Raw genomic sequence first — 23,886 nt, forward strand, 5'->3', positions numbered from 1 at the left:
GCTCCTCTTCTGCTGCATCTCTTTGTAGTTCTCTTTATTGGCTTCCATTTCACCTGAGAATCAAATCCAAGCTCCTGTGCTTTGCCTTCAAATCCCTCCACAGTTATTGTCCCACTTACCTTTATGACCTGATAGAAAAATACTCCCCTAGCTGCTCTCTCTGCTCCTCCACTGACCTTATAATGACTTCCTCACTCATAACCTCATCACACGCACGGATACAAGACTGTTCCTGAGCTGCCCAGACTCTCTGGAATGGTCTTCCACATCCTATCTGGCTTACTCCAAAGTTCTACTCATTTAAAAGAGCACTCAAAACCCATTTTTTTCATACTTGCCTATCCATCTTCTTTGCTTTGCTAAGCTGTCTCTTAAAACCCTCACTACTTCACACCACTCCATATCTCCCCTCATATTGTGTGTTACTTCCCCCACCTCCTAGATTGTAAGCTCTTCTGGTCAGGATCCTCTCCTACTGTGTCACTGCCTGTATCTGTCTGTCATTTGCAAACCCTATTTAAAGCATACCTAAACTCAGGTAAAAATCCTGTTGTTTTTTTGTTTTTTTTTAAAGTGCAACACCCTTTTTTTAGGGCCTAGGGGATTGCGAATGGGACAGAAGAGCCCAAAGCTCTTTGGTGCTTGGGCATGAGCAGAAGGAGCACCCAAGAGCCTTTTCCTAAACAGGAAAAAAAAGTTTTTTTTCCCAAACTATGATACCTGATCTCGCGCCTGTGTCGGGCAACGTAGCAAGAAGAGGAGAAGATGGTGGCGCCTAGCGTGCTGCCCCGAACACAGATAACGGGACGACACCGGATGGAAGAATCCTCCAGGCCAATCGACTGCTCTGCAAGGTAAGTGTATTTTTTTTGTTTTGGGTAGTTTTGAGTTTACTTCCTCTTTAATGTACAGCACTGCATAATATGTTGGTGCTGTATAAATCCTGTTTATTATTATTATGTATAAAATTATTATTATTATTATTATTATTAATAATATTAATAATATTAATAATAATAATAATAATAATAATAATGATATTATATTGAAATGGGGAAACAAAACCTGTTTGCCCTCAGTAAAGATGGCCGCTGCTGTACACACCACACCGGAAGTTGCCTTTTGGGCAGTAGGGAGGCTCCTCCTCCTGCTTTGGTGGTTAAAATGAAGCTGTTCGGGGCTGCTCTGTGGTTCTTGTTGCCGCTCAGTGCACGATGTGTGGAGCCGATTTCCATGACCTTTGGGGCCATAATCACAGGAGTCATCACCTACTATGGTCTAAACTGGTATTCCCCGGATCAATGCCAGCTCGAAGGAAGGATCAATGCTACAGGTGAGCTGGGGGGACTACAAGCTCCAGCATGGCCTGGGCATGTTGGTATTTTTAGGGCCTTTATTGCTGCAATAGGCAATGTGTTCATGTCTAGCATATGTTGTCACTGTACAATCTGTGATCTCTTGGCCCCTGCCTGATGTGATTGCATTGTTTAGGTCTCTCCTATTACATCGTACAGAGATTGTATGGTCAGATTGTAGTGTGTATGGTTTGCTTAACTGCTAATGATTGGGTGACCTATGGAAAATGTCAGCAATAACTGTGCCATCTGGGACAAATCCCCACTTCCTGCTTCTAAAATGTGAGCCCAGACAACATATGTGCACATCTCTGTTCATTTTACACTGCCCGTGTCCCTTTTAGCAGATTTACTCTCACTTCCTGTTTGGTACACCTCACAGGAAGTTGCTTCCTCCTAGACATCTTTCTTTATTTTATTGTCTGCTGGGGAGATTTCTCATGATTTCCTCTCCAGGAAACTTAATGGGGGTATCATTGATGACTACTGCAAAGATGTCCCTCACCTTTTATCTTAGTGGCAATGGTCACGGGGACAGGAAGTGATAATGAACAGGAAATGGCAGGAAAAACCTTCCTGATTCTTGTAATGAGGAGTATGTTTAGGTTAGAGTTTCACTTAAAACTTGCTGGAAAGCATTGTCACCATCCAACACATTTCGGTATCAGAATTGCCTTGTCCCCTAATCTACTATTGATACGAATATGATGATAAAGGTAGGGAACCAGGGGTGCCATGGAAGCTGGGGGTCGAGGGGTACTTCTGTGCTGGGCCGTGATCCAAAAAGCTTAAAAGAATGGGCCCAGGATGTTTACCTTGAAATTTCCAATAGCAGCCTTGCAGGCAGCATCCACAAAGTTCATTTCTTGCTGGGCTGATGTAGAAACAGGCTGCTGTACTTGTCTGCATTGAAACTACAAGTTTTGAGCATTTTTTTGCTCCTCGGGGGCGGGTCCTCCTGTGTGGATCTCTTTGGGGGTGCCACTATTTGTCCCCACCACCCAGCTTTGCTTAGCCTTTCATTCAGAAATGTAATTATATTTCATCTTACACTATACTTTGTGGATGTGGATGTGCATTGGGTTGTCTGTAATGATGGTTGAATTTAAAGCTGATTGAAAAACAAAATTTGCCAACCAATGGCCTTGGGTGCAGCCAGGAACTCACATGCAAAGTTATTGACCAATAGTAAAAGCAGGCAGGGAGTTTGTCCTTTTTAAATCTGAACTCTTTGAAGATAAATAATGTTCTGTTTCTATTGTAAAATGAAATTTATTTTCCATATACAAGCGCTACAATTTTCTGATGAGGTATCAGCTTCTTGCAGCACCGGGGGAGCTAGGGGCAGGGAGCCAATCAGGTGATCTGTAACGAGAGAGCAGAAGGGAGACTACATTGGTCTGCTGTTACTCTCTCACTATCCAATCAGCAGGCTTGGGGTGGAAAGATGACGTATTTTTTTTGTTCTAACTGTAAGCGGTGTCATCTTGTAGGGCGAGTTAAATCTTAAAAGCGGATACCTGGAATTCATCATCTATAATTACATTCAAACTTTTATCAGTGTCTTTGGTATATTTGGCTTTAACGTTTCTCATATCTTCAATACTCTCTTCCAGCTCTACAGAAAAACTTTGAAGACCGAATCTTCGGGCAGCACCTGGCCAAGCGGGTGATCTTAAAGGCGGTGCCTGGATTCTTGGAGAACAAAAACCCAAAGAAACCTCTAGCCCTTTCCTTTCATGGCTGGACCGGTACCGGCAAGAACTACGTCAGCCAAATCCTGGCCCGCCATATTTATCCTGAGGGTCACAAAAGTAAACACGTACATCAGTTTGTGGCTACGCTTCACTTTCCACATGCTACGCTGATAGATGTGTACAAGGTGAGACAGAACCAAAGGGGTTTCATTTCATTACATTGTACTTGTATTGTGCTACTCGCACAGGACTTTTGTTGTCCAAGAAGGCAGATTTTGTGTCCCCGTTGGGTAGATTTTCCTAATTGCTCCCCCTCCTGAGAATAAAGACGAGGAATCTAACATTTGTGTCAGTTGTCTTAGGGATGGGTGTCCTCGGCTGTATGACCACAAATGTCTCCTTTTTGTTCATTGTAACATTTTCAGTAACATTGGGGTAAATCTAGAGAGTGAATTCCCCCAGAAGGGGTGCAGACATATTGTTACATGGAAGATGTATCATACATTATGGGATCTGCCTAGCTGATGATTTACCCTGCTAATAAAAGAAAGTTCAAGCCAAAACTGTTATGATATTGCTGACAAAACGATTTAGATTGTTGCAGTTTATGGAATTGTTGTTGTTTTTGAATTTACAGGACCAGTTACAGATGTGGATTCGGGGGAATGTGTCGAATTGCGAGCGATCCATCTTCATATTTGATGAGGTTGATAAGATGCAGCCTGGTCTAATTGACGCCATAAAACCGTTCCTTGATTACTACGAGCAGATTAATGGCGTCTCCTACCGCAAAGCCATCTTCATTTTTCTTAGGTAATTGCTGAACTGCTGTATGTAATGGGCATATATACCACCCCGTTCTCCTTTCCAGTCATTTATGATTGATAGAATCTATACATGGAAATAATTTTATCTTATAAATATTATTATTATTATTGTTGTTTTTATATTAATATAAACATTGAGCTGATCTTCTATTACATGTACACTCATCCCCACTTTATTGTGTACTCCTGTTTAATGCAAATATCTAATCAGCCAATCACATTGCAGCAACTCACTAAATTTAGACATGTGGATTTTATCAAGATGACCTGATGAATTTCAAACCAAGCATCAGAATGGGGAAAAATTATGATTTAAGTGCATTTAAATGTGGTATTGTTGCTGCCAAATGGGCTGGTCTGAGTATTTAAAGTTGAACATTCAAAGGGAAAAAAATCACATACTGGTGAAAAGCCGTCAATCCATCCACATTCTGAGTCCAGCACTGTTCCAGTTTCCTTCTCTATTCTGGCACTGGATAGAACGAGTGCTTCCATCTTCTTCATATCACGCGATCTTGCACTGTGGAGGAGTGAAATTGGGGGATGTGTCTTGCTGCAAATGCTAAAAGAAAAGAAAGTGTGCTGATCTCACTGCACATGTGTGAGATCGGTACTTTTTTCTTTTTTATAAATAGAAAATATTATATATAATGTTATAGGAAAGCCGCCTGATGATGCATGCCCAATCTCAGGCATTTGCAGAAGCCACCCACAGCCTCCTGGAATATGCAAAGTAAATATTCATGGAGGCTGCAGATTTTCTTTGACACCAGCCTACCGTAATATTGTTGCTGACCATGTCCATCCCAGTATGACAACAGTGTACCCATCTACTGATGGCTTCCTCTAGCCGGACACCGTACCATGTCACAAAGTTCAAATCATCTCAAATTGTTTTTAATTTTTTTTAACACAAGTTCATTTTACTGAAATGGCCTCTACAGTCATTACATTTTGGTCCCATAGCGTACCTTTGGGATGTGGAAGTACGGGGGATTCACTTAATGATCAGCTGACAAACTTGCAGCAACAGAATGCTGCTTTCATGTGGAAAATAGTCCTGAGGATGCCCCATAGAACTTCAGCAATTCTGAAGGCAATAGGGAGGGCAACCTGGCACAAGCAAGGTGTACCTATTAATGTGGCAGGTGATTGGAGATGATGGAGGGTTAAACCGCCTTCCAGTTTCTTATATTTCTCAGGGACTTTGTAGGTGACATGGCTATGCTCATTGTGGGGTACTTCACTCTCCTGCTTCATGTAAAAATTCCATGTTATGGAGATTGTTGTATCAGAAAGAGCAGCCGAAACTGACTTTTTAATCGCATTGTTCTGTCATGGCAGAACAGAGAAGGTTCTATTCTTCCCATTTGCATATAGTTGAATTACCAGTACTTCTTCCTGATGTCTGACCTACATGTTCTTTTCTTCAGTAATGCTGGAGGGGAGTACATCTCGGAGTTGGCCTTGGATTTCTGGAAGAAGGGAAAGAAAAGGGAAGATATCAAGCTGAATGATGTGGAACACCATTTATCCCTCTATGCCTTCAACTCAAAGGACGGTGAGTACAAAAGCAGAATAAACATATGGCTCAATAAATAAACCACAGTCTGTGTATTCAGAATACTGTCGTTAAAAAAAGGTAATGGTGCAAGTGCCATGGAATAATCCTCTCAAATGATATCTGATGATGCTGCTTTTTTGCTTCCTGAATGCAGTTTAGGAGTAAGAATGGCTGCAGGCAAACTAGTTAATTACAGCCTTGTGACTAGAATAGGTAACAATGTCTTCATTACATGAACAGGGGGTGACATTGTAGTTTAGAGAATCAAGACAAGACTGTAATGTAAGTGATTACTTCAACACTACAACTCCTTGCATTCTTCATGATTGTGCTGTGTATAGGAAAGTAATGTGCCTCAGCTTCTTCTTAGCCCCTTAGACACTGGGCAGATTCACTGTGACAATACCCTTAGCCCCCCTTCAGACTGAAAACCGTTGAAAACCACAACGTTAGCTGTTCCAAGCTTCCTGTTTTTTTTTTTTTTTTTTTTTTTTTTTCTTCCTGTTTTTTTTTTTTTTTTTTTTTTGTCAGCCACAGTATTTGGCAAATGCTATGTTGTGGTGTTCTGTCGCTATTCACTGCACCACAAGGTATTATAGGTCATGTCTAGTCCTCCAGCAACAATCCTAAAATGATCAATCCTAATCATGATCATCTGCAGCTCACTGTGGTTCGAACACGTCCCCAAGTAATGGAAGCAGCTGGCCACTCAAGAGTGGCCAGAAGCTACATGTCGTGTCCAGGCATTTTGCCACAAACCACTACAACATGAATGCAAATGCTTGCACAAAACTTTTCCCAGTGGCTCACATACATTTGAAGTGGAGCTGCAAGTCTGATTGAGGCCCACTAGGCACCATCTAGAAGTAGAGTGAGCAGCACAGAATTGCTCCATGCTGTACTTTATATTTTTATAATTTTTTGTTGTGTAGAGATACACAGGGGACACATTCTTCTGTCTTAGATTCTTCTTTTCTTTTTTCATGTTTTTTAGTACATCAGACTTGTACAAGGTGTAAGTATTTGTGGGACTACAAGTTTCAGGAAAAGTTAAAGAACGACACAAAACACTCAGGCACTGCTTAATTAAAAGTTAGTACTAGATGTGTACAATGACCTAAAACGGCAACATCCATCAGAAAGACTGGCTTTACCCCAGGGAAGGCCAATTTCCATATCATCTAACTGGGAAGAGTAAGGCAGGGAGAAGCTGGCATTTTTATACACATATCCAGAAAATGTCAGCGTCACCACTTAATTCTATGATATCTGTAGGTAACAATTATACACTGATCTTAACCAATCAAACCTTTACATAACCATTGCTAGTTAATTTTGGAAGAACCTCCTTGTTACATTATAATATGAAAAAAACTTGCAATTGTTAGTATGAGAATAATATTTTGTATATTACCAGTTGCTTTCTTTCTCATGACCCATTAGTACATAACAGCCATAACTTTGTTCTTATCAGGTAACTCCCACCCCAACCTAGTGTGTGAAGGAGGACACAACATGTTCAAGGGCACAGACTACACAAATCCACCTGTAAATCCACAACACATGTATTTAACTTTCTAAAAAAGATTAACTGTTAGGTGGCTCTCCAGAGGAATATTCAGAAAGCCTCATTATTCCTGCTACACTCCACTCTTGTATACTTGGATTGTAGTGGACAGGCGGAAATAATGTAACCTTGTACCTCGAAGTACCTGGGTATAAGAGTGTCATTTGAATCCCATTTGTCATAATAATTTTTAGCAGATGGAATAAAAGTCCATTGTCCTTCTAGTAATACAACATGTTTTATGTTAGTGTACAACTGACTGGTGTCCTCATACTGCAAACAGTTCATATATAGGACTCTCTAAATATATTGACAATATTCAAATCATAACTAAAAGCAAATGGTATTGCAGTGCACAACCTGAGAGTTTATAACAATTGTAGGTTTTTACAAGCATTTGTATTCATCTGGATTACCATAATCGGACCATTTAGGATTAGGCATCTTGGGTACTTTGTCTCTTTGTCATTGCTGGCACATGGTCTCCAATCTGCTCTCACACCAACTGGGATAACCTGTGGGCAGGAACATATAAAGGAGTATCATTTTCTTTTAATAACACTAGAAAAGTATTAGCATCACTACAAGCAATAATTTCACCTTTGTGACTTTTACTTCCAGGAGTATGCACTTTTATTTTACCACTTTCAGTAACATCATCACATGGAACTACATTTTTTATTATTCAGCTTTGTTCATGACTTTCATTTTTCAGACAGGGTCAAGTAGAAAATGAAATGGTGCTCATTTTGTGACTCAACTATAAAAGACTATACTACAACATTAAATCATTTGGTGTGCTAGAAACACCATTCTTTGTTTCTGCAGGACAGGAATTCTTAAAACTTATCTTTGCATTTGATTGTTTTAGCAGCTTATAAACATTTAGAACAGTGGTCGCCAACCTTTCGGACCTCAGGGACCAAATTCATAATTTTAAATCCTGAGTTTTTTAAAAAAGTTAAATACATTTGTAAAATGATCTTCCTAGAGGTGCCCGACAAGGACTGTAGAGGCTCGGTTAAGTGAAGTATTACTATTGTTACTATTATCATTACACAGTGTTTATATAGCGCCATCATAGCAGCGCTGTACAAAGTCGACAGTCGTGTCACTAACTGTCCCTCAAAGGAGCTCACAATCTAATGTCCCTACCATAGTCATATGTCATTAATGTAGGCTAAGGTCAATTTTGAGGGGAAGCCAATTAACCTTACTGCATGTTTTTGGGATGTGGGAGGAAACCAGAGTACCCGGAGGAAACCCACACAGACCCCCGGGAGAACCTGCAAACTCCATGCAGATAGTGTCCTGGCCGAGACTGGAACCTGGGACCCAGCACTGCAAAGGCAAGAGTGCTACCTCTGAGCAACCGTGCTGCTACTAGTATCATTAGTTGCATTACCTTTGATATTACTAAAGAAATGCAAAATATTTGTTTATTTCTCACTCGTTATGGGTTTATTTCATTCAAATCTAAGACCAAACAAGAAATGATAGTTCTCAAAGTCAAACTATTTGATGCCATTCAATATAACAGTTGAAGAAAATACAGAGTTAAGGTCATACTTACCTAAAAGAGCATCTGAGAAATAACAAATAAAATAAAACAATTAGATGAGAATCGGTATTGGTGGAGCGGGGTGACTGTTGTAATGGTGGAAACAATACTGAAGCGTACGGCTCGGTAACGGTTGCCTCATACAACTTAACACTACACTGACCTCATGCTGCGCATCCCTTGTTTTTCCATCTCTAGTACAGTTTGTGAATTTAGTGTAATATAAATTTGAGAATTGTCATTCAGAATATAAGAATTTATTAGAATATTATTTTTGCTGTATTATTATTTAAACCTAAAAATTGCAAAAGTCCAAATTTTTCTGTGGACCACCAAAATTTTCTCACAGACCACTGGTTGGCGACCACAGGTTTAGAAGGTAGTGAATTTAAGCAAACCCTTGATCATTCAGTAATCATTTGTTACCCCTCTGCCCTCTACTGCACCCTCCTGGAAGCACAGTAAATAGAGATCTGAATGAGGAGGTTGCTCAGAATAGGTGTCAAAATTCTGAAGACTTGCCTATTGTTGAAAACCCTGCGCTAAAACTTGGTCAGAAAATCTTAATATTCCTTATTTTAATACAGTGTTCCCTGAACTGCTATGCATATTACTACTTGTCTAAGTCACTGAATCCTTTTATCTGTTAATTCTAAAATGTTGTGTTGTCTCCATCTACAGGTGGTTTGTGGCACAGTAGCCTAATAGCCAAAAACTTGATTGACTTCTTTGTTCCTTTCCTACCAATGGAATTTGAGCATGTCAAGATGTGCGTGAGGGCCGAGCTTCAGCAGCGTGGATTTATAGTGGATGAAGATATAGTCATCACAGTGGCTAAAGAGATGACTTTTTACCCCAAGGAGGAAAAAATCTATTCTGTTAAGGGGTGCAAAACTGTGTCTTCAAAACTTCAATATTATCTATGACCTGTCTCGGAAGTGGTCTTTTTGAAGACTATCTTTGGACTTCATACAGGACGGCAGCTAAGATGATGGCTTGTCGCCTTTTTTTAATTGCTATGCAATCATGGAATCCAGATTGACAGCTGAGAGTGGAAACCGCCAGTTGCTGGATAGTGAACTGTGAATTCTGTTGGAGTCAAAATCTTGGAAGTTTCATAGAAAAACCACTGAAAAAAGACCAGATTAACTTTGCAGAGGGTCTTGAAGACCAACAAAGATAAATAAACTGGGAAAACATATCGTTAAAGGATATATGTATTTTGCGTGGACTTGTTATCCACCCTTACTGTGCCTTTTGGTGGAGTACAATAATTTAAAGCCTTGGGTTTGCTAACTCCATGCCACTGCTTCAGCCCATGTCTGTTCTTTGGACTATTAAGCCTTAAACACAGAGCCCATGGCCTGTATACCGCAAGTACCATCCCATAATGATCTTTATTTAACATCCCCAAAGTGGAGCTGAAGGTCACATTAAGACTTTCTGCTGTCCGTATGAACTAAAGCCGGTGTATATCAGGCTTACGGTACACATTACTAAAATATTGATACCCATCATGAGTTGGCTCATTCCATTCCCTCACTATTTCAGACTGTTGGCTTACAGAGAAGACACTCCCCACTGCAAGCTTGATTTCTTTCATTTGGCATGTGGCAAATTCATATAGATCAGTTTTACATAATTATACTGGTTGAGCTTGAACTAAATTTATTGAATCCTGCAAATAAATAGAAACCTGTTGTTTTATAAACTTTTTTTATTTGATAAAATCTGTTGTATACCTTTTTTTAATTTTTATATTTTTTTATTGAGCTTTCTCAGGTGGCTTACAAAGCACTTTTCTGCTAGTAGGGACAGGAAGTCTGTTGCCTATCAATTTCTAACTTTTCAGAAGCGCATTAGCCAAATCTTTATTTCTGGCATTAACAATGCCCAATGATAAGTCATGAGGTCTGGAGTGCAGGTTGGTTTGGATTTCTGATTGTGTCAATAAGGACAAGTCTCAAATGCTGGTAGTGGATACCCATAGCGCCTCCAATAAACCTGAGATTGTTGGTTCCTTATATTCATGAGCAGAAGCCCCAAAGGTGACATCAAGCCATTCTCCTTCTGCGGTCACTACACTATTGTGACTAAACACATCCTACACAACTATGCACTGATACATATATCTATGTTATGTCTTTAGGGACAGGAAATCGAGTAATCTTCCTGCTAAAACCAATGAGACCCCCCTGGGGTTCTAAATCTTTCCTACAGACACTCTGCCACCACCAATCTGACCACTCTTGGGAATTTCTTTGATTTCAATGAAGTCGTGTGTTATCCTGGCTTCAGAAACTTCTTGTTGTGAATGAGAACAGCCTAGTTCATACTTAATACACTCTCTAAAATTACTGCACAATTACGTTGCTGCTTTATCAGTCAAACCAAACATAACTTATGCTCTATTCATCTGCTGGTCCTCAGAAGCAATTAGTGGTGCCTCCTACCAAGCCCATTGTATTTTCAAGATAAAATAGTATGGGCGTGTGGAGAACAAAATTTGAACTCCATCCCTAAAAACACATATTTAGGAGTTACTTGGGGAAGGATTTGCAATCTCACTTATATACACATTTTAGGGTCTGGAACCTGTACCCTGTGCTTCATACGCATTCACTCTCAGTACCAGAATATGTCATATGCTATGTCCCCCTCATACTAGCCTGCACGGCAACCCTAATTCTCTATTAAAATAGAACTAAACCCAATTACTAATCTATCATATAATCTATAACATGGTACTGCAGCATTCATTAAGGACCAGTTTAGAACTATGCACCGCACAAAATGCCCCCCCCCCCCATATTAGTGCATAATAACACGTATACCACACATGTGCAGTGCCTTTATTTTCTAATGGAATCCCAATGCACCCTCCCATGTGTGGCAATGCAATAAAGTGAGTTGCCAGTCAAACAGGTGCATGCATTCTTATCATATGCTTTAGGGTGTGAATGGACTGCTCAAAAACTCAACATTCATCATTGCACTTGAATTTAGGCAATGCATAGATGTAAATGTGTCCTAGATAGCCCTGCCATGGGAATCATCGTTCATTTCACTGTGTAAAAACACATGCCAATGTGTGTGCATTATGTGCGTGCTAAAGCATACGCTTTTTATATGAGCCCTCATATGAATCCTAAAACTATGTTTCTGAGCTACAGGAGTTCAGACTTTACTTTCTTGAGCAACATGCTTGCTCCAGGTCATTGACTTAGAAAGCTTTAAAGTCTGGAGGCAGACAGGGAATTAGAATTTTAGGAAGGTGCACTGGCAACTTTTGTAATAAAGCTGAACATGAGGTAGATGTGAAGGACACAAATCTTTTTATAAAACAGGAATTTCAGACATTCTCCCAAACATTCCTTTGTATCTTTCAGGTCTGTGTGTTTCAGTGGTAGTAATTGATTCCTACAAGGGAATGCTTGAAGGAATGTCTGATTCCCTGTTTTAAAAATAGCGCCCCATGTGTATGTAACCTAAACTTTTTTGTTTGTTTTTGATGGGGTGGAATGGTAACAACTTACTGAGTAGACTCGCTGGGCCTGATTCATAAAAGCCCTCCATGGCTGTAGAGAATACACTTTCATCAGTGAAGCTGGGTGATCCAGCAAACCTGGTATGAATCTGGTCCAGGAGTGAAAACTTTTGCTAACATATAGCAAAATACTTTTACTAAATCCATTCCAAATTTGCTGGGTCACCCAGCTTTACTAATGAAAGTGTATCATCCCCAGCATTGGAGAACATTAATAAATCAGGCCCATTGTCTCCAACTGTTCTGGAAAACTTTGACATAAAGTGGCAGGAAATTTAAAATCCTACAATTGGCCCAGTGACAGTTATCTAAGACAGGAGGCAGAAGTTTTCACTTTTCCTGTTATGTTTCTAAGATAGGAACCAAAGTGAAATCCTTCCAACTGAACACAAGACCACAAAAAACTGATTCTAATCTATTTCAAATATAAAATCATGTACATTTATGAAATATTAGAAAAATTATATACTCTGTTGTTTTCAGAAAAATAGCCGTGTGTTTAAAAAAGTTAATAAAGCTCAAAATGTGTTTCTTTTATTTTTATACATACAACACAAATTTGTGTTATTGCTTTACAGAAAGTGAAGAAAAGGGAATAGTGGGTTCAAATTAATAACAGTGTCTGCATCTTTACAAACTCAAACATTCATTGTATAAACTGAAAAATATTTCAAGATTTTGCTTTTCTTTCAATCACTGAGCTAATAAATGTTTTGGGAACTGCTACACATCTGTGTTGCATAGAGTCCACCAGCATGGAATATTTGGAATGTATTGCACAATTCTTCTGCATTTCTTGATTTTTGCCTCAGAAACAGCATTTTTGCATTTCATTCCACAAGTTTTCTATTGATTTAAGGTCTGGGGATTGGGCTGGCCACTCCATAATGTCAATCAAGACTTTGCGCGCTCACTGGTGTGTATGGGGTTGTTGTCTTGTTGAAACACCCATTTCAAGGGCATTTCCTCTTCAGCAAAAGGCAGGATGACCTCTTCAAGTATTTTGATGTATTCAATAGGAATGAGCGAGATGGCCTCTGACAGTCTCGCAAAGATTTCCTCGAACTTCCGATGGGTCCGCAAAATTTCGGTCAACCGATTTTGTGAATTCCATTAAAGTCAATGGACCAACTTTAAACATTAGTAGCAAAGCCCCTATACATGTTAGAACCAGCAAATTTGCTTGGTATGTGTAGGAGAACAGTGGCAACAAGGGTAAAATACAAAAGTTCCAAAAGACCTTGTGGTTTTTCAGAAAATGGCAGGTAAAGTGACAGCAGGCAAATAGGATTTTTTGCGTGATGGACAGCATACAGAAGGCAGCAAAAACATTAGGACATTGAGAAAGAGTGACGCTACCTGTGAACTCAACCCACTAGCTACAGTCTCTGCCATCAAATTAGCAGGAGACCTCATTGCTAGCTGGCATCATGACCTGGATGACATGTTCGGAATGTCACCAATAAAGTTTTGGAGAAGTAGCGCGGTGACATTAGGCAAAAGGATGGAGGACCAGAGACGGAGCGTGGGTCAGCGAGAATAGTAGCAGTGTGTGGCCACTGGTCAGCTATCACCGGGGAGACCGCATTGGTAACTGGCATCTAGAGCTGGGTGTAGTGCATCATCAATGCCACCCAGAAATGTGTAAAACTCTTTTTGTGAATGGAGTACTAACAGGCAGCAGCAGCAGCAGGAGCCGGTGGGCCCTGAGAAGGAGCATGGACCGCATGGGTAATAGTCGTCTAGAGCTGGGTGTAGTGCATCGTCAATGCCACCCAGAAGGGTGTAATACAATTTTAGTTAATGGAGTACTGACAGGCGGCAGCAACAGCAGAAAGAGGAGGCGGTAAATGGCATCTAAAGCTGGGTGTATTCTATCGTCAGAAATATAACTACCAAACGGTCTTCTTTGGTAAATAGAAACAGGTATCAAACACTAAAATATCTGTATTGGGCTTCCCCAATGTTTGCAATCCCGCCTAATTCACACAGCAGAAGCTGCAGAAGGCTGACATTTATTTGCATTAATTTCATTACCATTTCTATATGGAGTCTGGTGAACGTTTTCTGGGCTGTATTATTGGGAAGAGTACTTGTTTTCCATGGGGACTGGGGGTTTTCCTCCTCATCGAACATCTACTGTGAAGGAATGTTTGACTTGGTATCTAAATATGCCGTCTGCACAAGTACATTTCATGAACATCAAACAAACATTGATGAAGCAAAATCCTAATATGTGTTCCAACCGTCCATTGTCTGCTACTTTGCTGAAAGTGTTTGCTCTGAAAGTATCGCACCTCCTAGATTTGTGTCAAGCTATGTTGGATGGTATGCTTGCTGACTTTATATTGTTAGTTGACAGCTGTCCTAATGCTCTTCGCCTAGCAAAAGCAGATGCTTTAGCTGTGACTGAGAACTTATGCTCTGAGCTTCCCAAAGAACTTCAGCAGTTTTGTGTCCTACAGCAAAAGAGAAGAGAAAAGGCTTTAAAAGAATATGATGTTACCAGCCATGGATTCCAGAATGATGGTGAGATAACAGAAAACAAAGCCATGCCCTCTAAATGGGTCATTCCTAAAATAAAATTGGTGCTAGGAGACACCTTAGCACATACACACTTTTTCCTCTTTGTTTTAGGAACCACAGAACAATATTATATTTTGTTCTCTCATGTATCAGCTTACTGGTAGGATTCATAACAAATAAATAACATTTGAAAGGAAGAGAACTACTCTAATAATGATACAGTTGTATGTCTGCTTAAATACTTCAGAAAGTCTTGGCTAGAGTTTGTTGTTTTTTTTTTATTAGTACATATATATGTGGGGAAAATTAAGCATAGAACAACTTAATGTACCTCTACTCTATTTTTGGGTTTCATCATAGTCTGTTAAAATGTAACATTGTAAAAATATAGCTACTTTGGTTTGTTTAATACAACTGTTTCAAATATTGGGCATTTTGTACAATACATTTGCCCATTTCCAAAAAAATTGCTAATGTAGTTAAAAAAATATATATATACATATCTGTATTTATTTTAAAGTAGGCCAGAAATTTTACTGTGCGAAACGGTCTTCTTTGGTAAATAGGAACAGGTATCAAACACTAACATATCTGTATTTATTTTAAAGTAGGCCAGAAATTTTACTGTGCGAAACGGTCTTCTTTGGTAAATAGGAACAGGTATCAAACACTGAAATATTTGTATTTATTTTACAGTGGACTGGAAATTTAACTGTACCAAACGGTCTTTTTTGGTAAATAGGAAGTGCAATTGATTTTATTTACCTTTAGTAAATGTAAAGTGTGAAAAAAATGACCAATACACAATATAGATTACACTAAATGTGCCGACTGCTGACAATTTAACAAAACTGACCAGCTAGTAACTCATGTAAAAGAAAATGCCCTATAAAACACAGAACTATGCAGCTAACAATGAACTAAGAAGGCTCTTACACTGTCCCTGTCACACTACAAGTCTCTCCCTGTGTCTATCCTCTACACAACTGGCATCTAGAGCTGGGTGTAGTGCATCGTCAATGCCACCCAAAGGTGTACAATTTTACTGAATGAAGTACTGACAGGCGGCAGCAGTAGCAGCAGGAGGAGGCGGTGGGCCCTGAGACGGAGCAAGGACTGCATTGGTAACTGTCATCTAGAGCTGGGTGTAGTGCATTGTCAATGCCACCCATAAAAGTACTATTTTAGTGAATGGAGTACAGACAGGCGGCAGCAGCAGCAGCAATAGGAGGAGGCGGTGGGCCCTGAGACAGAGCGTGAACCCCATTGGTAACTGGCATCTCGACCTGGGTGTAGTGCATCATCAATGCCACCCAGAAGTGTACAATTTTACTGAATGGAGTACTGGCAGGTGACAGCAGCAGCAGCAGAAGGAGGCGGTGGGCCCTGAGATGGAGCACCCCAGAAGTGTGTAATACAAATATCTGAAATTTGTGATTAAACGTAAAAGGGTCAGACCAAGATGTTTTCTGCACCAGCACTGTTCCTGTGGTCTGTGGTGCCGGAAGCGGTAGGAAGGTGGACAATATTGCTAGTTTGCATCATGGAGTGGATGATATGAATGCCAACCCTCAATCTTACAATACTTAGCTGAAGAATTTGGCAAAGGCAATGGTACCTATCAGTGTGGCAGTACTGGGGGTTTTCATCTGTAGTTTGTTGGCCTCCCTGAAGCAGCAGAAAAGTAAAGTATATTGCTATCTGGCACAATGGCAAGCATGACATTGGCAATGAATGCCACCCCTGTACGTTGCCATAACTAGCGGAAAAATTCAACCCAGGCAGGCTCAGCTGACAGGATGTTGGTGATAGGCAGACACATACTCAGCACAGGAGCAGTGTGGGTTCACAGAGGCATCTTGGTTGGCCAATGAGTTCTTGTGTCAGTCAATCAGTAACATCTGGGGATATGATAGTTATTAGTAACCCACCTTTTGTTCATTTTCAAATGTCATTTTGACATTTTCCGGTGACAGTTGTGATCGGTTGTCCGTGACCACACCGCCAGCGGCACTGAAGGTTCTTTCGGACAGAAAACTGGATGCCGGGCATGAAAGAAGCTTGATGGCATACTGTGCCAAATGCGGGCAGATTTCAAGCCTGTTGACCCAAAAATGAATGGCGTCACTCCTGTCAGGACAGGCATCCTCCTCATAACTGCTGTTGTCAACACCACCACCAGCCAGAAAAGAGCCAATGTAATCATGCACCATGCGCTTCATACGTTCTCGATAGTTATGTCCCCGCACTTCACTTGTTTGAGTTGGCTGCATCAGGTTTCGCCAGGCATCCAGAAAATCCCCCCTGCCTTGGCCTAGATTTTTGGATGTGTGTGGCCTGCTGCCACTACTGCTGCTGCTGCCGCTACAGGGGGATTCGGTGGAGGAAGTGTCCTCCTGAGCTCCCTGTGTGGAATGTGGTGCGTGGAACTCCTCACACAGCCGGTCGCATAGTATTCTGCTCAGACGGGCCATCTTTTCTTTCTCTTGCGCAGGGTTGGTAACATTGTTACAGCAAAATGCTGTAATATTTTGTCTTTGTAGTGGCGATCCAGAAGGGTGGCAGCCAGTAATCATCACAGTTTTTGATGCTGCAAATGCAGGGGTCCCTCCTTAGGCATCGCAACATGTGGACACAGATATGAAATAGGGTTCCCTGGGGTCATCCTCCTCCTGTCCCTCAGTAGGCCCCAAAACATCTTGCAGCCACAGTGTTGGCCCTGTTGTTGCACGCTATCTTGCCTATTTTGAGCCGGGAGGCCGTCAGCCAACCCTCAACCTCTCTGTGCAAAGCGGACAAGAGTTCTCTGGCGGTGTGACTTGTCGAAAAGAGAGTGGTTGATGGTAGAAGGAATGCAGGAGGAGGAGGAGGAAGAGGACTGGGGTGGCCCATGCTTTCCCACCACACCCCTCGGCGGGGGTACCAGGTGAAGTATTGCCTCTTGCAGATTACCGCTCACTGAGCTTTGCAAGGCCATCCTGTGAGTAGTGAAGGACAGTTAGCGTCCCACTCAATGCCTGGTTGTCCAGCTGTCCATGGTGACGTGGACAGAATGCCAATGCCCAGATGCGCCAGGTTGGGCAACACCACGCCTTCCCCTGTAAACTGGGTACAGCTGTGCGGGAGAAGTAAGGCCTGCCTTGTATATTCCACCGCCGCTCGGCACAGGCCATCAGGTCATGGAAAGGAGCCGAGTCCACAATTGAAGTTTATTGACTCTTTTGTTGGTTGAGCCCATAGATTGATGACCTGCACAGAACTTCAGTAGAGTGGGCTGAAGGGACTGGGAGCTAGGAGAACTGAAGGGGTCACTGGAGTACCCATGCTGCAGCGACAAACGTCGCCTGACGCCACGAAACCTGCGGGCAGAAGCTGATACTTAATTGAGGCTAGAAGTCTGGCTGGCACTAACCTCCTAAAACATAGTAGCAATGACAACTGGAGGTGGAGAAGGAGTCAATGGAGGTGGAAGAAGAGACGATGACGTGGTTGCACCTCCCTAAAGGGAACACAAGTACTGCTCCCACTTTGGTTTGTAGTTCTTGCGCATGTGGGAAAGCAGGGATGTTGTACCCAAATGTGATCCGGCATGTCCTCTGCGGATCTGCCTGTGGCACAGGATGCAGATTGCTATGCACCCGTCATCGTCTTTTAGTGTCAAAAAGGACCACACTGGAGAGGTGCGTGCAACCACTCTGCTGCTCTTTTTCTTTGCCTGCTGGGTGCCCTGCGTCTGCTCCAGCTCCATCTCCCCCACGGTCATATCGTCTCTGACTGTTCCCCAGCCTGTGTCCACTCCTCTGTCTCTCCTTTGGGACTCACATGAGGCAGATTGGCGGCCCCTTCTATCCCTAGTCTGTTACTGCTGCCTTTCCTCTACGTCTGTTTCGGAACTGGTGCTAGCCCTTACACGCACCAGTAGTTCCCAGGTGACATCACAGTTATCATTATCCTCATTTTCATCTAGGACAACCTCTGCAAAACGCAGCCACTGATGCAGAACCCTCGCCCAGCAAGTGCTGACCACACTTTCCAAGGGTCTAAAAGTCTGTCTCCTGCTCTGAAATTCACAATGACGGATCCTTAGGCTGTTCGTCAAACAACAAGGGAGAGTCATCGGGAGGTACAGACACATTAGCCACGCTAACTCCTGTGTTTGCTTCTGTCACGGCCGTGCTGTTTGCTGCTGCTGCTGCAGAAGAAGAGCCTGCTGCTCTTGAAGCCCTTGAGACCCAGTCCACAACACTCTCCACATGACGTAGCTGTATGATTGTATTCCACCCTCTCAATACATCCACCAGCGTACTGGTGCTCTGCACACATCTCAGACTTATTTGACAACTTGTGCTGCTGCCTCCAACAGTTTGTTGCTGCTGCTGTCCTACAGTGGCGGACTCCCGAGGAGTATGCCCCTGCCAGATGCAGCAGGTCACGCAACGCCATGCTTTCCCCTGCGTCTACCACTCATCTTTTACTTATTCGGGCAAAAATGCACCTGTACCTGTACTGTTTCTTTGGTAAATAGGAACAGGTATCAAACACTGAAATATCTGTATTTTTTTTATAGTAGGACAGACATTTTTCTGTACCAAACAGGCCTCTTAGGTAAATAGCAAGAGGTATCAAACACTGAAATATCTGTATTTATTTATAGTTACCAAACAGGCCTCTTAGGTAAATAGCAAGAGGTATCAAACACTGAAATATCTGTATTTATTTATAGTAGGACAGACATTTTTCTGTACCAAACGGTCTTCTTTGGTAAACAGCAAGAGGTATCAAACACTGAAATACCTGTATTTTTTTTATAGTAGGACAGAAATTTTTCTGTACCAAACTGTCTTCTTTGGTAAATAGCAAGAGGTATCAAACACTGAAATATCTGTATTTATTTATAGTAGGACAGACATTTTTCTGTACCAAACGGTCTTCTTTGGTAAATAGCAAGAGGGATCAAACACTGAAATATCTGTATTTTTTTTATAGTAGGACAGAATTTTTTCTGTATCAAACGGGCTTCTTTGGTAGATAGAAACATCAAAAACTGTAGTATCTGTATATATACAGATATACAGATGGCTCCTAAACGGTGTGTCACAATGCACGTCTCTCCCTGCTTCTGTCCTTTATACAGAACACAAGATGGAGTAACTAACCCCTCCCTCCTTCCCTGTATATATGTCTGTGCTCAGATCTCTCCTGATTGGCTGCTAGGCCTTGCTGTGCATCCTGGGAGCAAATGATTCGCCCCCAGCCATAATAGTTGTTGTTACTGCACCCCGCTTTTTCCCTCGTTCGTTTGGCGAGAACACAACCTCATGGCGAATCACAAGACCGTTCTCGCTTACATGTTCGGTAAGCGAGAAAGGCCTGATTCACTGCTAGATCGAAATTACAATTCTCGCTCGCTCATCCCTAGTATACAAACTGATCCATGATCCCTGGTATTTCATAAATAGGACCAACAACATAGCGTAAGAAATGTTACCATATCATGATGCTTGCACCACCATGCTTCATTGTCTTCACAGTGTACTGTGGCTTGAATTCAGTGTTTGAGGGTTGTTTGACAACCTGTCTGTGGCCCCTAGACCCAAAAATAACAATCTTGCTTTCATCAGTCCACAAAATGTTCTGCCAGTCAATGTGTTAAGATTTTGCCGGGGCTTCTTGCTGATGGCTTGGCTTCGAATAGCCATCTTCTAATTGTTACAGTACTCACAGGAATAACTTTAGACCTTTGATCTTCCTGGAGCTGATCATTGGAGAGTCTTTGTGTTTTTGGCTACTCTATTTGAATAGTAGTTTTCTGTCTTCTTTCACCTCTTTCAGGTTATAGTTGCCATTGTAAAGCATTTGAGATCATTTTAGCTGAGCAGTCTATCATTATAAACGTTTCTTAATATCTTTTCTACTCTCCAATCAATGCTCCAAGTATGCTGTTTTTCTGAACAATTATGGAACGACCCATTTTACTCAGATTTTCAGGGAAAATGCATTTTAACCAGCATGTACAACATTTGGGGGCTGACAAAAAGTTTGGGTGGTCCATTGAAAGCTAATGCCTGTGGGACAGAAATGGAAGATAAGAAACAGGAGGCAGTTGGTTTTTCGATTTGGAGACAACCTACAAACATGGAATAGTAGTTTGTTTGCTACTTGGATGCTGTTTCCGATGTCTTCCGCTGCTGTTTGACACCAATTTCAGATCTGGGCAAGCTCTATACACTTCAGTGTCCTCCCCAGCCCTTTTTATCCGGGCGCACCACCCAGCACTTTTCAGTGAACCACCCGGCTGTTTATGTGTGGGTTACTGATACGTTGGGTCATAATACAGGGGCTGACATTCGCCTACAATTTCTTCCCACCCGGCTTCAAAAAGGTTCTGGGTTGAACATTGCATTTTAAAGATTATCCAGGCTAAAGTCTCATTTGTGTCCTGAAGAAGATATAGCTTCCATGAAACATGTCGATGTTCATTGAGACGAAGTATGAACTTTGTCACTGTGTTTTGCTATGAGCTATTTGTTTTTAATGAATCAAATATATGTATAGTTTTAACTATTTATGAATTGTTGATTATGTAATAAAGTATATATTTTTTCTATTTTTTGTAACCCAAATGGTACATTTATCCGGAACATGTGCCTCAAAAGTCCCAAATAATCTTGTTGCTTTCTTAAATATTTGTATTTAGGGATGTGTCACTTTTTGTACTAAAGACTTAATAACTAAAAAACTTGCTATGTCATTATAACTAGCATTCTCTTTTCTCCCTTTCTGTAAAGAAGTAACAATAATTTGATAAATGTATTGATTTGAAATAGAATGTGCAGCATTTCTAATCTATTTGCATGTATGGAAACAAAAGCTCTTATAAGGATTTGAGTTTTATTTACTTTTTTAAAAACACTGCTATTATTCTGAACACAACTGTGTATAAACAAAGTTGAGAAGTTGTGAGTGCATGTGCTTCTATCTCCTTTGCCACCAAACCTCTAAATAAAATCTTCTGCAATCAATTAACTTTAGATGTCACATAATCAGTTGATTAGGGTCCGACTGTGTGCAGTCAAAGTGTCACAAGATAGTTGTATGAAGACATTAAGTTTAAGGAGCAGTTCAAACAGGTCAGAGTTGTGAAGAAATACTGTCAGGGTTAGGGTAAAAAAAAACACTTCCCAAACTTTAAATTGTTCACAGCGCACAATAAATTCATTATAACAAAATGGAAAAAAAATATAGCAGTACTAAAAACCTGACAAGAGAAGGCTGCCCACCAAAACTCACACACCAGGCAGGAAAGACACCAAGGATAACACCGAATGGGCTGCAAAATCTACAGCGGGGATAGTAGCCTCTGTATTTTATTTTAGAGGGACTAAATAGAAGAGTAACTAGAAAATAAAAAGTAGTTTGTCCAATGGCATGTAGCAGACTTCTCAAACACATGGAAAGTTGTTTTCCGGTCGGATGAGACTCAAACTGGTCTTCTTCTCCACCATGGGAACCACTATGTATGGCACAAACCCATCACTTCCCATCAATCAGAGAACACCCTTACTACAGTAAAGCATGGTGGTGGCAGCATCATGCTGTAGGGATATTTTTCATTTGCACTGATATAAAAATTGGTCAGAATCGAAGGACAGATGGGTGGCAATAAGTACAGGCAAATCTTGAGGAAAACATGACGGAGATTAGAGATGTGGATGGAGGTTCACCTTCCATCAGGACAATGACCCTAAACCTTCTCCTAAAGCTACACTGGTAAAAACTTTAAATGTTGTGGGATGGCCTAATCCAAGCCCAGATCTCCATATAACCGGGAATCAGTGCCTTCAACTTGAAGATTGCTGTACACCGAACACAACCATCTAACTTGAAGGATTTGGAGCATTTTTGCCTTGAGGAATCGGTCAGTGGTTAAATGCAACAAGCTAATAGCCCAAGAGACTTGCAGCTGTAATTGCAGCAAAAGGTTTCCCCAGAAAATATTGACATTGGGAATGGGGGAATGTCCTAGTTATTGTTTGTAAAAAACATTTTGCATCTATGGGCATGTTGTGTAAATTAAATGGTGGGAACCCCTCCAAAACCCATTTTTGTTGCAGGTTGTAATGTGAAAAAATGGGCATTCTAGTTAGTTGCTATGCACAAAATGTCTTTTATTGTTCCTATAAAAATCAGGTTTCTTACTTCTTCATAATATTGCCTTCATTTTTTTCCATTTAGGTATTTTTTGATAGCTATATGGCAAGTACACAGTGACATTTATACACTGGTCAGTTTCAACCATAAAAGGCTCCTCCTATTGCACATAAACAGACCTGACCCATCCAGGCTTGGACTCCACAAGATCTGTAAAGGTGTCTTGTGGTATCTGGGAAGAAGAGGATATCAGCAGATCTTTATGTGACACATTTTCTCCACTGAGTTTTTATAGTGCACCCTGCTGCTATCTTTCACCTAGATATACAACACACAATCAACCTGTCAGTCCAAACCTCATTTTTTTTCATGATTCTGAAGCTCATGTGGCTATTGCAGGCCCTTTGTTGTAGTCATGGACCATGATTAGCTTGAGCATTCTGACTGTTCTGCATCTACACAGTCCCATATGCAGAAAGCTGCAATGCACCATGTGTTCTGACATTGAATTGAGCTTTGAGTGCCCAAAATCTTGATTTATTGGTTGTCCTTTGTTGGACCACACTTGGTAGATACTTACCACTGCAAGCTTTGCACCCTCCAAAGAACCTCAGCAATTTGGATATGCTCTGAACCAGTTGTCTATTTGCCACATTTTGGCTTGTGTCTCTTTTATTCATATCCTCGTATCATCCTAACATATCATCTTCAAGATCTAACCTTTTGTTTGCTTCCTAATATATCCCACCCCTTGAAAGGGGGGACTATATAAACACTTTACAAAATATTTCTTTGTAATAAGAGTTGTGGAAATGTGCTAAATTTTTTCTTGTTTTTCCCTGTGGAAAAAAGATGGCCATCCCTTTTAATAGGCGTAAAGAGAACATGAGGACAAGGTTTAACTGAATCCTTCTAATTATTCCAATATTGTTCTTCCCCTCAGTAAAGGGTAATAAGAAGTGTCAGATGCCAGGTTGTGTTAGAGATAAACCTTGTGATTCCATTCCTACTTTCTAACACCTGCAGATCAGAGCATACATCCATAAACTGCAATACTACAACAGCATAATTACCACCGCATTCCAAGAAAA

The 23,886-nt window shown here is 41.1% G+C and overlaps 1 protein-coding gene across 1 annotated transcript; it reads left to right on the forward strand.

The window, feature by feature from the left end:
- Positions 1-1,142: 1,142 nt before the first annotated feature.
- TOR1A (torsin family 1 member A) lies at positions 1,143-10,301 on the forward strand. The gene is made up of 5 exons (XM_072431213.1): positions 1,143-1,333; positions 2,972-3,237; positions 3,690-3,865; positions 5,313-5,440; positions 9,253-10,301. Exons 1-5 carry the CDS (start codon positions 1,165-1,167, stop codon positions 9,495-9,497), a joined length of 984 nt encoding a protein of 327 aa, XP_072287314.1. The 5' UTR covers positions 1,143-1,164; the 3' UTR covers positions 9,498-10,301.
- Positions 10,302-23,886: the final 13,585 nt, after the last annotated feature.

This window comes from Pyxicephalus adspersus, chromosome Z (assembly GCF_032062135.1).
Source record: "Pyxicephalus adspersus chromosome Z, UCB_Pads_2.0, whole genome shotgun sequence".
NCBI classification, from domain to species: domain Eukaryota; kingdom Metazoa; phylum Chordata; class Amphibia; order Anura; family Pyxicephalidae; genus Pyxicephalus; species Pyxicephalus adspersus.

Bases quoted from the DNA above. Each gene is read 5' to 3' on its own strand.
- TOR1A (XM_072431213.1), top strand. From the start codon at position 1,165: ATGAAGCTGTTCGGGGCTGCTCTGTGGTTCTTGTTGCCGCTCAGTGCA. The intron at 3,238-3,689 runs GTGAGACAGAAC...TTGAATTTACAG, and splicing joins CGCTGATAGATGTGTACAAG to GACCAGTTACAGATGTGGAT. The intron at 3,866-5,312 runs GTAATTGCTGAA...TCTTTTCTTCAG, and splicing joins GCCATCTTCATTTTTCTTAG to TAATGCTGGAGGGGAGTACA.